The sequence below is a fragment of the Anguilla rostrata genome, chromosome 9 (assembly GCF_018555375.3).
Source record: "Anguilla rostrata isolate EN2019 chromosome 9, ASM1855537v3, whole genome shotgun sequence".
In the NCBI taxonomy this organism is placed as follows: Eukaryota; Metazoa; Chordata; class Actinopteri; order Anguilliformes; family Anguillidae; genus Anguilla; species Anguilla rostrata.
Genome location: NC_057941.1, coordinates 25,211,047 through 25,224,043, shown reverse-complemented (window position 1 = coordinate 25,224,043; position 12,997 = coordinate 25,211,047). Strand labels below are relative to the sequence as shown.

At 41.5% G+C, this 12,997-nt stretch overlaps 1 protein-coding gene across 3 annotated transcripts; it reads left to right on the top strand.

Annotated features, from left to right (window-relative positions):
• Positions 1–3,194: 3,194 nt before the first annotated feature.
• Positions 3,195–12,107, top strand: LOC135263363 (TSC22 domain family protein 2-like). Of its 3 annotated transcripts, XR_010332449.1 has the most exons (5): positions 3,203–5,880; positions 6,090–6,226; positions 9,256–9,307; positions 9,960–10,237; positions 11,603–12,107. XR_010332449.1 is itself a non-coding variant. In XM_064351292.1 (4 exons), the coding sequence occupies exons 1-4, from the start codon at positions 4,828–4,830 to the stop codon at positions 10,098–10,100; spliced, it is 1,383 nt and encodes a 460-aa protein (XP_064207362.1). In that variant the 5' UTR covers positions 3,203–4,827; the 3' UTR covers positions 10,101–12,107. The 3 variants fall into 3 exon arrangements, 2 of the variants coding, with proteins under 2 accessions (XP_064207363.1, XP_064207362.1); XM_064351292.1 differs by having other exon boundaries at positions 9,960–12,107; XM_064351293.1 differs by lacking the exons at positions 9,256–9,307; positions 11,603–12,107 and having other exon boundaries at positions 3,195–5,880; positions 9,960–10,102.
• Positions 12,108–12,997: the final 890 nt, after the last annotated feature.

The following is a 12,997-nucleotide window of genomic DNA, read 5'->3' as shown; positions in this document are numbered from 1 at the left end:
AAGTCATGTATTCTATGGTCTGTCCTTTAATATTTTAATATTTTTAACCTCAGAATGTCTGTCTAAAGGAAGCAACCTAGTAGCTGGCTAATGCTAGCTAGATAACGATTGTCTAATGCTAGCTAATTAGTGACACTGCAATGAAAAAATATTTTCGCTTAATTATAACATTTATTTACATATACCTGTGTATTTATGGCTATACCCACCAGGATATCCTACTAAACATTTACAGATTTATTTCTGGGCAAGAAGCCCCCCCACCCCCATCTCTCTTTCACGCTCAAAACAAATGAATTGCTCTGCTTCCCATGGATCTCTTTAATGGATGTACTATTTTCAACAAGGTTACTGTGGCATGAAATTTGAAAGACATGGAATTTGGTTAGGAAGAAAATTAAGGGAGGAGAGGACATCTTCCCCCTGGGGGTGTCTTCCACCATTTTACCCTATATTTTCCCACAGCTTTGTCAGTAATCATACGCATATGTAAGTAAGAATGTGCCTTGCACATAACATCAAATACAATTGGTCACCCAATTTCTGCCATACCACTTTTCAGTAGGTGATACCATGCCCAATTACAAGTCCAACAATGGTTACAGTGTTACAGACAGGTGAGTTTTACAAATATCAGCCTTTAGGAAGATAGTGGAAATAGTGTGTCAATTGTGCTTTACAAAAGCACAATGATATTAATCATTTTAAAAAATAATGGCTTGGAGTTTATAATCATACAATACATTTCCGAAAGTATGTGGACACCCATTCTAATTAGTGGTTTTGGCTGTTCAGCTATTGCACACCTATTGCAAACAGGTGCATAAAATTAAGCATACAGCCATGCAATATCCTTTGACGAACATTGGCAGTAAAATGGGTCACACTGAAGAGCTCAGTGACTTTCAACATGGCACTGTCATATGATGCCACCTTAACAACAAGTTAGTTTGTCAAATTTCTGCCCTGCTAGAGCTACCCATGTCAATTGAATGTGCTGATATTGTGAAGTGGAAACAGGTAGGAGCAGGACTCAGACCGCCAAGTGCTGAAGCGTGTAGCGCATAAAAATAATCTGTCCTCAGTTGCAACATTCACCACAGAGTTCCAAACTGCCTCTGGAAACAACGTCAGCACAATAACTGTTTGTCAGGAAGTTCAAGAAATGGGTTTCCATGGCCAAGGAGCGGTATACAAGCCTTAGATTATCATGTGCAATGCCAAGCATCAGCTGAAGTGATGTAAAGCATGCTGCCATTGGAATCTGGAGCAGTGGAAATGCGTTCTCAGGAGTGATGAATCATGCTTCAATATCTGGCAGTCTGATGGACGAATATGGGTTTGCAGAATGCATAGTGCCGACTGTACTGACCTGAATAGTGCTGACTGTAAAACTTGGTGGAGGAGAAATAATGGTCTGGGGCTGTTTTTCGTGGTTTGGTGTATGCCCATTAGTTCCAGTGAAGGGAAATCTTAATGTTACAGCATACAATGACATTCTAGAGAATTGCGCACTTCCACCTTTGTGGCAACAGTTTGGGGAATGTCATTTCCTGTTTCAGCATGACAATGCCTCCATGCAGAAAGAAAGGTCCATAAAGTAATGATTTGCTGAGTTGGTGGGGAAGAAATTGACTGGCCTGCACAGAGCCCCGACCTCTACCCCATCAAACACCTTTTGGATGCTTGGAATGCTGACTGCGAGCCAAGTCTTATACCCAACATCAGTGCCCTGCCTCACTAATGCACTTGTGACTGAATGGAAGCGAATCCCCACAACCATGTTCCAAAATCTACTGGAAAGCCTTCCCAGAACAGTGGAGGCTGTTAAAGCAGCAAAGGGGGGTCAAACTCCCTGCTCACAGGTAGAGCAGCACCTTTGGCCAATCGTAAGCACCATGGCTCCTGTTCATTACCTAATCATTGGGCCTTAAAAAAGCCTTACTCCAAACCTGTAAAGGTGGGGACCTGGGACTTGCTTCTTGATGGTAGTTGTGCCCATTTTGCCCTACCTTGGGCTGTGGCATTTCTTTGTCTCCTCATTTCTTTTTTCTTTTCCTTTTTTAAAGAGTTCGTCTGTTATTTTGGTTCTAGGCTTAATAAAAGGCTATAATCCAATCGCCTCTTGTTGATTCTGTCTATTCACCATGTGGTAGTGGCCAACCCCACTCCTTCCTCACAATACATTTTCTCAAAATATTGTACTCTCATTTGTAGTTTACTATAACATGACACAAATAGCTCTTCCTGTACTAGATTTTTAGAGCACTTTCTCCCTGTAGTATGTGTCAATAACACAGTCAAGTAGATGGTGACAACATTTATTTGAGGTACATGGACAGCTGCCAACAGGCTTCTATATATATGAACAAACTCTTTGTTTTACTCGCAGACAGTAGGGTGGGGTTAGCACACTGGCTTGTCTCGGTACAGCTGCCTGCACATTTAAATGTTTTCATTTAACACTGCACACTGGCTGAATTCAGCTGCAACACAAAAACTGATGATGTAAACCAATGCAATCTCTGGGGAGTGGTACTGCATGCCCCCTTGACTACAGGAATAAGTCCAATATTTCCACTGTTGTCAGCTGAGATTTTAGAAAACATTCTAGTTATGCAAGTCTTTTGGCAGGATAATGCCTCATTCTGCCTCCATTCATGTGCTGGCGTTTTTGGATCTGGCATTCCCAACGCGTTCACAACGACCAGATGCGTTTTGAGCGCGCTGAACTTGGCTCGAGAATACGACGTAATAGTACATTTTTACCACCAGATGGATATGGACCACCAACACTGCATTCGGCTGCCTGAAGTCACGTAGGGAATTACTGCTGTCAACTGAGGATGTAATGAAATTAACTGAGAAGTAATAATAATAATAATAATAATAATAATAATAGTAGTAGTAGTAGTAGTAATTACTTTTGTCGATTCGGTGGACAACTTTGGATGTAATGAAATTAACTGAGAAGTAATAATAATAATCATAATAAGGACAATGGCAACAACACAAAATTAATAAGTCCGAGCCCCAGTTAAAAGAATTACGAGACACAAGTTTTTTTGACAATAGGGTTTGTTGAGATAATGTAAGACACGTCCGTTTATAGAAATCAGATAATTTCATCTAGGCCTATAGTAACTACACATATTCTGCGTGTGAGTAATTTTTTAGCAACTTTTTTTTTTTTACCAGCTGAGTAAATTAACGATAATTTCAAAAGTGTTCCTAGGGTAGCAAGTCAATAAAACGAAGGGGCGGAACTTCCGTGCTCAATAAAGTTGTCTCTAACTAGCCTACTGGAGAAAAATTATTCTTGCCTCTAACAGCGCTCTGGGTAAGACATGGACAAGCAACTTAGCTACGCACGAGACGATGAAACGACACCTTGCGTGCTAGTTAGAAAAATGTTGAGAGTTGAGGTACGTACAGTTTAAATAAATCAATTTTAAGTTTATATGTAGCTGCCTGGCAAACTATTAATCTTAATAGCTATCCTGTGTGACGCTAGTGCCAGTGTCTTCAGAAACGCACATCATATGGAAGAGGCAGTACGCTAGCAACAACGTTAATTTTGTAGTTATTGCTTTAGGTATAGCTCCATGCATTATAAAATTATGCTGGGTAAAATATTTTTTAAATTAATGTGTAGACTTCTCATTGATACAGCCTATTGAATGTGTCACGTTTTGTTGCTGTGTTGTTGCTTTATCCAGTTATTGATATTTTGTTTCATGCTGTGATAATTTAGTATTCGCCCAATCTTCCACAAAACTATCATACGCCAAAAAATCGAAAGGAAAGTCTACGGAAATTTAAATAAAAAGATTTTAAGTGAATTTAAGGAAACTGACAATGACTATTTAATCTGCTTCAGTGTTTTTGCTCGATCGGTTTATGCATATAATTCCAATTATTTTAATAAAATATATGGCCAGGGTTCGGATGTGAGCGAAGGCAGCCAAAACCGTTTCGTTAGCTTCTACAATTCGAGTACGAGTTGCATGACATTGTGTAGATACCATTAGGGTTTTGACGCATGCGACTGAATCATTTCTGGGTTTAAAAAAACAAAACAAAAATAGAAAACAAAGCTCTTTCAAGATAGCAGGTACATTAAAAAAAACTAAAATAAACAGAAGTGGGCTCATGTTCGGTCTGTTGAGATAAGCTATCCATAAATAATTTGAACTGAGATTTCCAAATAACATGAGCACATAAAGACCATTTCACAACAGCTTCTTCGTCTTTTACAAGTTATTTTAAAACTGCACTGAATGACACTAAAAAGGGACTGTGGACAAAATTGGTGTCTATATTACTATCTATTGAAGGTTGACTAGCTTCTATGTTCAGAACTGTTGTGAATATTCACTTTGAAAGCTGTTAACAAAAGCCCTATTATTTGAAGCAGAGTATTGAAGAGGCATACTAGTGCGTGTTTATTTTCAATAACAGCATGCTGGTGGACCTTTATTTCCACTAGTTGTCAGTACAGCTGTTTAAGCTCTATGGCGATAGGCTACCTTTTAAGGAAGTTGTCTCTGTGAGCGGATCTTTAGATTGCTTCTCTTTACTCCATAACACTAAGTACAAAGAACAGGTTTATATCAGTTCTCATCACCGTCCTGCAAGTATTCACCAGATTTTTGCCAGATTTCTCTTTTTTTTAAATTAGTTAAAAAGATATGCTGCTGTTGGGTAGTTTCTGCATAGCAACCAGTTGCAGTCTTCTAACGAAGGATGTGAGTATGAACTTGTATCCAGGAGGAAAATAAACCCTCATAAGCAAACAGAACAAAGGGATTTCGTTTGTGGAATAAAATGAACACGGATAAAAAAAGAGGTAGTTTCCAGATAACCAGCGTGACTTTGGACTTTGACCGGGCGTCTCTGGAGTCCTCCTACAAGGCTGCCTTCTCTGACTGCACCAATGAGCCTCCCCAGCAGCCTGCAGGGAATTCACTGACCACTGGGGGGCAGGGTAGTGCACGCTCCACTTCTCCCAACCCTGAGCTGCCCAGTGCTTGTCTGGGGACTGTGGGCAGCAAGAATGTTAAAGAGTCTGTGGGCTCTTTGGCTTCGTCACCATCTTCACCTCCCTTTGGTGCTGGAAACACAGCAGCCGGGTTGGCGGGGGCAGTCGAGGGGAGCTGTGGTGGGCCTGCTCTTTTGGATGTGCCCAGGGCTGGCCTGTACCACCTCAGCTTCAGCCAGCCCTGCAGCCCATTGTCCGTTAGGAAGCAGGTGGACCTGGAGCAGGGCGGGGCGAGCTGCTGGCTGCCCATGTCTTCCCCTCAGTCCCCATCACGGTTCAGAGTGGTCCGGCTGGGACAGGGTCTGGGCGAGCCGTACTGCCGTGGCCGCTGGACCTGCACGGACTTCCTGGAGCGTGATGGGCTGGACAGGGGGGGCCTGCAGAGGGTGATGGAGAGCATGCGGCACGCTCACTCCCTGGACTCCCTGGAGGTGGAGGGGTTTGCTATGCCTGGGGGCGAGGGACCGGTGTTTAGGCCTCTGGTACAGGTCAACGCTCTCAACACAAGGCACATGGTCAGCTTGCCAGGAGCTGTGGGAATGTTGGCACCCGATGTTAAATCCAGTGCCTGCTGTGCTGTAATGCCTGAAGGGGAGGGGACGGGCGATTCTCTAGCAGGACACCCTGCTGTGATTGACTCTCCCTCCCCCTTGCCCATGGATCAGTTTAGAATTATACCTGAGGATCCATCATCCAAGGCCTTCATCTCCCTCATCCCCGGGTTTTCCCTCCAACACCAGCCGGACCCCTTTTCTTTACTGTCAACTTCTAGGCTCCTCCCCTTATCCCAACGGGCTGGCCGAAACCTGCCTTTGCTGCAACTGGACCAGAAAGTCAAGGTGTGTGCACGTCTGTCCCATCTCAGGTCTGTGCCATCCGGATGTATTTGTGTCTCTTCAATGACTGTTGAGTCATTGTAATGTTCTGCTCATTTGCTTATTGTTCTGCTTGTATTCGCGGTGTGAAGACCATGTACACTCCCAAAAATATTCTAATATTTACCACATTAATTCCAACATTTTATCACCACACTGTACTTCATACACAGCCCGACTCCTTGGCCACCCCCCAGAAGCAAGATGGAGGCTTCTACCATGATGTTGGCCCCAATCATGCTCAGTCTACTTTCAGCCTGGCTCAGTCCATGTTTGGAGCTGGGGGGGCTTTTGACCTGGGCAGTGAAAGGTAGGGGGTGGATTTAAAGCTTTTCTGCTAATTACTCAGAGGTTTTATGTATATGTTTGTGGTGGCTTCCAGGAACAATTTGCAGCGGTCACAATGAGTCCTTTTATCTGTGCATTCCAGATGTCATGTGTGGAACTCATCCTGTGTGTTGCCCAAAGTGTTGGCTACATTAACGGCAGAGTGTCAAAACTAGCCCTTAGCAAACAAGACAGTGTGAAGTTAACCCAGACCAAACAGGTTCAGGCTTATTACTGAACTCCTCTAAATGCAAACATTTCTCAGACCACTGGTTTGTGTGGATATAATTTGTGATTGAAGCATCTGTGGCTTTGACATTCATTTACAGTAATGCAAGAAATGTGGGATTTTGATTCACATTAAAGTGATAAATCCTCACCCTTCTATTTTACCAGAGTGGCTGTAGTTGTGCATAACACCACGTTAAGATCTTCCAGGAAAGGACATTCAATTCGTAAAAACGTGCATGCTGTAAGAGACTATTTTAACATAAACAAAAAGGGATGATAGACATAATACAAACCGAAACATCCTAGCACACCCTCTGTAAAGATGTTTTGATTGCAGAGATTCACCGTTAAAAAAAACAGTATCGCATTTCTATGGTGTGGTCAGCACACCCCCCCACCCCCATAGTGGTGGGCGGTGTCCCCCCCCGCTAGATTGTATTTTTGTCTCCCCTGGAGGTGTGAGATGTCTGAAGTTCACATCAGTGAGCACAGTCACAGATAGGGAGCAAATTTCTCAACAATGGAATGTTCGCCCTGTGGAGCACAAACACACTCATGACTCAGAGACAGCAAGGGGGCCATTTCACCGTTTCATTTGATTCCAGGAGTGTTTGCTTGCAGAGCAGTTATCTATACAGTTCTACAGATGTTTGTACTTTTACTGAAAACATTGAGTGTTGCTGACAATGTATGATAAACAGAGATTCACCCATAATTGTGTAACAGGAAAATAAATGTTCTGTATACCTTACATTATCCTGAAAAATTTCAAAACAGCTAATCGGGCCTACACATATTTAATTGTGTAGTACAAAGCATATAAATATAGTGCGTACAGTGCTGATACAAAAGTAAACATATTAAATACATAATAAAAAAATCACTTGATTTAGTGGCAGTATGGGAGCATGAGCTTTGCTCAAGATTATTGGTAGAATTTAGCTGTAGTCTATAGTGCTACACTGATATGGTTTAAAGTGCAAATAGTACAGTGAAACAGTATGCAAGATTATTACCCCTTTTGTGAAGGTCTTGTGTTTTTAATTTAATTGACAACATTTGAGTACACAATGTCAAGAAACCCTTGTTCAGCCGGACTGTAACCAGACCAACATTTACCTAGGTTATCAGAAGCACAGGTCACATGATGTACATGGTTACCATTGAAACCACTACACTAATATCAAAATGTAATGTTCAGTATACTTATTTTTTTCTAGGAATTATTTTATTTATTTTAATGTTCAAATTGATTTTTGGGTAAACTAACTTGATACTGGGATAAGCAGGAAATCAAGGTTTTAAAAAAAATGTGTTCTGTATTCTGAAAATGCGGTTATATCGATCATAACATTCAATTTGTATCTGTTTTGATTAGCAAAAACTGCTAAGACCTGTAATATCCTCCTGAGTGCACAATCAGCTGGGAAAGAAATACATAGCTTGCATTAAAACTTATTCTAAGTACTAAACTGGCACAAAATATGCTCTGCTAGATCTTGACACCTACAACAATGCCAATGACTGGCAGTGACGAGCCTGTTTCAAATTGCATGTGTTTTGGGTTTGTCTGTGAGCATGTAAACAAAGGGAGCACTTTAATCAGATTAAAGCTGTACATTTGGTCAGCCCCAGGGATAAATGATTTTGTGATCTGATGCTGGAAATACCTGTACAAGAATCAGCTACCTCATTACCTCATTATATAATAATTAGCAAGCTAACCAACTTACAGTTTAACTATCCGAAATATAAGCTGCCACTATATCGCTACCGTAGTGTTCAATCTTACACTGTTACAAAATATTACTAATGTGAGTATCTGTATAAATATGAACAAAGAGATTAATGCTGTTCTCTTGCATTCGTTAAAATTTCTAGCTAACGTTAGCTAGCAAGGACTGATAGCTTGCCAAAGTCATGCAATCCAGTTCATAACCACAACATTAGATCTGGCTTGAATAGGTTAAGCTTCAGATGATTATTCATCCTCTGGGCAGAGATCTCTGAATCGAAGGCAAATAATAATATGCAAAGTGAATCTGCAAGGGAAAGGTTTTGAGGGAGAAGCTACAGTTGGTTGTGTAACCTGTACAGCCTGTGTAAATGAACTGTCTGTAAATGGCAGGCTACACCTGTGTAATGCAATTTAAAGTTGCCTCATCCTTGTAAGGGTACATCTTTTAACAACTGCTGAGCAGTTATCTGTAGACCTTTGACTGAAGCCAAGGGATTCATGCATAGGTGGTGTCAGTGGTGGAGGAGTAACTGATTACCTGTCTTGTTTTCCCTTTCCTTGAGGTTGTGCAATGGGAGACAATGAGCATACCATTTTTAGTGCGCCCCATTTCATAGGGCCATGCTACAGCAAAATACAGAGTTTTACGTATGCTAAGGTGCTTTTATGAAGGAGTGATGGTGAAAAATGTACTCTTGAAATAATTTCAAGCTGTACATTTTGTTAGTGGGAAAGGACTGATGTATTTATATTTCCCATGGTTCGATCTAAAGGTGCCCCAATAGTCCAGCTATCCCACTGGCTTTTATTTCATTATATGATGATATTTCAGTATTTTTAAAAATATATTGGTACGGAAATTACACGTTTGGCTAAAACTATTATTTATTTATTTTTATTTTTTTTGGCTGAAGGAATAAAATAACCGCTTAGCATTTGTCGGTGAGGCATTGACATTTAACAGTAGGCACATGAACACTGTGTGTGATGGGCTTGTCTGTTTAAGCCATGCTGGTTTCTTGTGTGTTTTGTGTTTGTTGCAGTGGCTCTAGTAAAAGCATGATGGCAATTGACAACAAAATCGAGCAGGCCATGGTAAGATTGTCCCATGCCTCTTTCATTCGTTGTGTCTGTCCCATTCCCATATTATATGTACTGCTGTCCTCTGTCTGCCTGTGACTTAAACCATTGCTCTCGTGCATGAGCGTGTGTGTGTGTGCGTGCGTGCGTGCGTGCGTGCGTGCGTGCGTGCGTGCGTGCGTGTGTGTGTTCACTGCCACACTCAGGTCTGTTTTGCTCAGGTCTGTGGGGCGACATTGCTCAGGAGGTAAGACCGATTGTCTGGCAGTCGGAGGGTTGCCGGTTCAAACCCCGCCCTGGGCGTGTCGGTGTCCTTGAGCAAGATACCTAACCCCTAACTGCTCTGGCAAATGAGAGGCATCAATTGTAAAGCGCTTTGGATAAAAGCGCTATATAAATGCAGTCAATTTACCATCCTTTCATACAGACTGTAATGGCATTATTAAACAGAATGTGTGCCAAGTGTCCTTTCTGAAAATATTTTTATCCTGGAAATAAGGTGTTCTTGAAAAGTAATGGGTAATTCTGAATTTGAAAAACAAGTACATTATCCAAATTGCATGGGAAAGTAGCCCAATTTCATGTTCATTTGATCATTGTGATAATGGTTATTATATTGTAACTGTTTCTTGCTACATTATGCTGGTCTGTTGCATTTGCGTTGCAGGACTTGGTGAAGACCCATCTGATGCTTGCGGTGAGAGAGGAAGTGGATCTGCTACGAGAGCAGATCGCTGACCTTACAGAGAGGAACTCACAACTGGAGAGAGAGAACTACATCTTGCGTACCATGAGAGAGAGAGACTGAGTGGGAGAACTACATCCTACGCACCATGATAGAGAGAGACTGAGAGGGAGAACTGCATCCTGCCCACCATGAGAGAAAGAGAGGAGAAAGAGATAGAGTGAACTACAGTGTATGAGAGATGGAGAGAGAACAGAAAGGTATAACATTTTATAGACCCCGAGAGAAAGGGATAACTACATTATACCAGCCATGTGAGGAAGGGACTGAAAGTGAAGGAAAACACATTAAACACATCCTAACAGAAAGGGAAATTTCATCCTACCATCCCATTGAATGGGTATAACAAATTTTACGACCCTAAGACACAGGGATAAACCTACATCACACAGACCAGGAGGGAATAAGGATTGAAAGAAGTTGGGAGAAATATATCCTATAGACCCTAATCCTACCATTCATACTTTTGTGGAAATTCAGCCAAATACACAATTGGGTCCACAGGCTGTCTGTCAAGATGAATTTTCATGTTCCCGTCTCCAAGAAATGTAATCTTCCAAGAAATGTGCGGAATGGGATTTAAATGCCGTCCAGCCTGCGTTTTAATGCCAGCGTGTAAAAAGTGGAGCACTGTGGCAGTTATCTACTTTCCTGCAGATTCTTCTGTCGTTTGTCATTAGTAACACACAGCAGATTTTCCACAAAAGTGTGGCCATTCGGGGCACCTGTTCAGCTGGGAGGGGATCTGGGGGAGATAGCATGAACCTCCGCGCGCATTACGCTCTCCCAGTGAAACTCCTCGCTGTCAGGTAAAAAGAAGCGGCTGGCGACTCCACATGTATCGGAGGAGGCATGTGGTAGTCTACACCCTCCCCAGACCAACAGAGGATAGCGCATCGACCAGGACCGTGATACACACGGGGAATTGGTATAACGACTAAATTGGGGAGAAAATGGCAAAAAAAAAAAAAACTTTCTTAAAAAACAAAACAAAAGTGTGGACATAACGTAAGAGAGGAGGGAGGGAAGAGAAACACTGTTTTGCAGTCTCAGACAGAGAACTGAGAAAGATAGAGCTATGCTATGGAGTCTGGATACGATGAGAAGGAATGGGGACTGCAATAGCAGATCTTTATGTAGCTGTGAAGCAGGGGTGGGGAAGGAGGGCTGTATCTGTTTCTGGATTTCATGCCAACTTCTGCCTAGTTATATAATGACCCAACCTTTTATGTAATCTCGTGATCTAGCTGAATTTTTTGATAAGCATGTGAATCACACTGTTCTTGCATATATATACAAAACAATTTACTGTGCTTGCATCAATGAGTCAGCATCATTATGTACAGTGAATTAGCTAATTGAGCCAGGGTGATTGGTGGAAACACACTCCTGCGTACACACCAGTTCCCGCTATTGGGAGTTCCCCACCAGGCGTGCAAACTAGTAAAACTATTTGCATCTATCTGTATTCAGACAGAAACCCAGAATTAAATGTGCATTTCTCAAGTAAACAGGCTTTTCCTGTTGTTTACACAACTTGCATTGTGTTCTACACACTCTTCCAGTTTCTGTCCGAATGAAGATACAGATGGAACAGTGGAACAGTTGCAGATACCGCTCCTCCCCTATTCCCCACCATTGCTGTAAGGGTGAGAATTGTTCACAGGGCTGTTGGGACTTGGACTTTTTAAAGCATTTGGCAAGGATGCTGACTGTTTATGACTTAGGCAAGTGAAAGGTAAAAAGTGAAGGCAGGATGAATAGGGATAGAGGGATTGAGTGAGAAAGAAAAAAGATAAAGGGACACTGTTTATTTGACATCAGTCATTCTTCTGTCCATTCACCTGCTGTGCCTTCTTCACTCACGTGAACCTCATACATGTTTATTAATATGTGCAATATAAATGTCAATATATAATAATATTATTGTGAAGACTGATATTAGTCACTATTATGATGATGTTTACAATATCATGTTTGAAATGTAACTGCACGCTGGTGCAGATGTACTTTTCTGTTGATTTATTTTTGTTTCTGCTTTAATAATATAAAGGCTTGTTTTGAATCGTGTGTTTTATTGCGTATTTGATTTATTTCACCTCAATTTACAAAGTTCTATATTCCCTTGCCTTCCCTTCATTGAACATAAAAGAAGTTAAACTTCTAATACAGGTAAATAATGGCTCTGTAAAGCTATATGTAGGAATTGGTAATATTACGCAATCATCTATAACTGGCTTTATGGAGAAACAACCCTGTGGGCTAACTGTCAGCAGCTGTGCATTACCAGTCTTTCCAGAATATATGTAGGTTGCATAATTGTAAATCAGACATTCAGTACATTTTTTTTTTCTTTTTTTTTGCATTTGGTCCAGACTGCTGGGTGAGACACCAGTGCCCTCTAGTGGGATAGACCTCTACAGCACTCATGTCTGGTCTGGACTCTCGGCTGGGGTGCTGCACCTCTGGTCCTAGAGAGCCACAGGCTCAGCTGGGTTTTGTTCTCCCATTAAACCCAACACCCAGATCAGACCCAAGTGAGCAGCTGAAGTAAGTTAACTGTGTAATCAACTGCACTAACTGATTAATTTAGTGCAGAGTAACAAAGGAAACCAGGAGAGCCTGTGGCTCTCCAGGACCAGGGTTGTAGACTCCAACTCTAGAATGACCCTCCTTCATCTCTTGACTTACATGTAATGCAAAAGATTTCGGACTGTGGCACAATTCTTTGTTTTTGTGCCGTAAATAAACATTAGATTTGAGTTCTGTTAGTAAAATGCCATAAATGGGGGCACATAAATTAAAATTAGTGAAAGGTAAATTCCATACAGATATTAGGAAGAATTTTTTGTATGGAATAACCTGCCAGGTCACGTAGTAGAGGCAGAAACTGAACTCTCAAATGTGGACTTGTCTTTGTAATGAGGGATTTATGCACTGCAGTCCTACTATAATATACC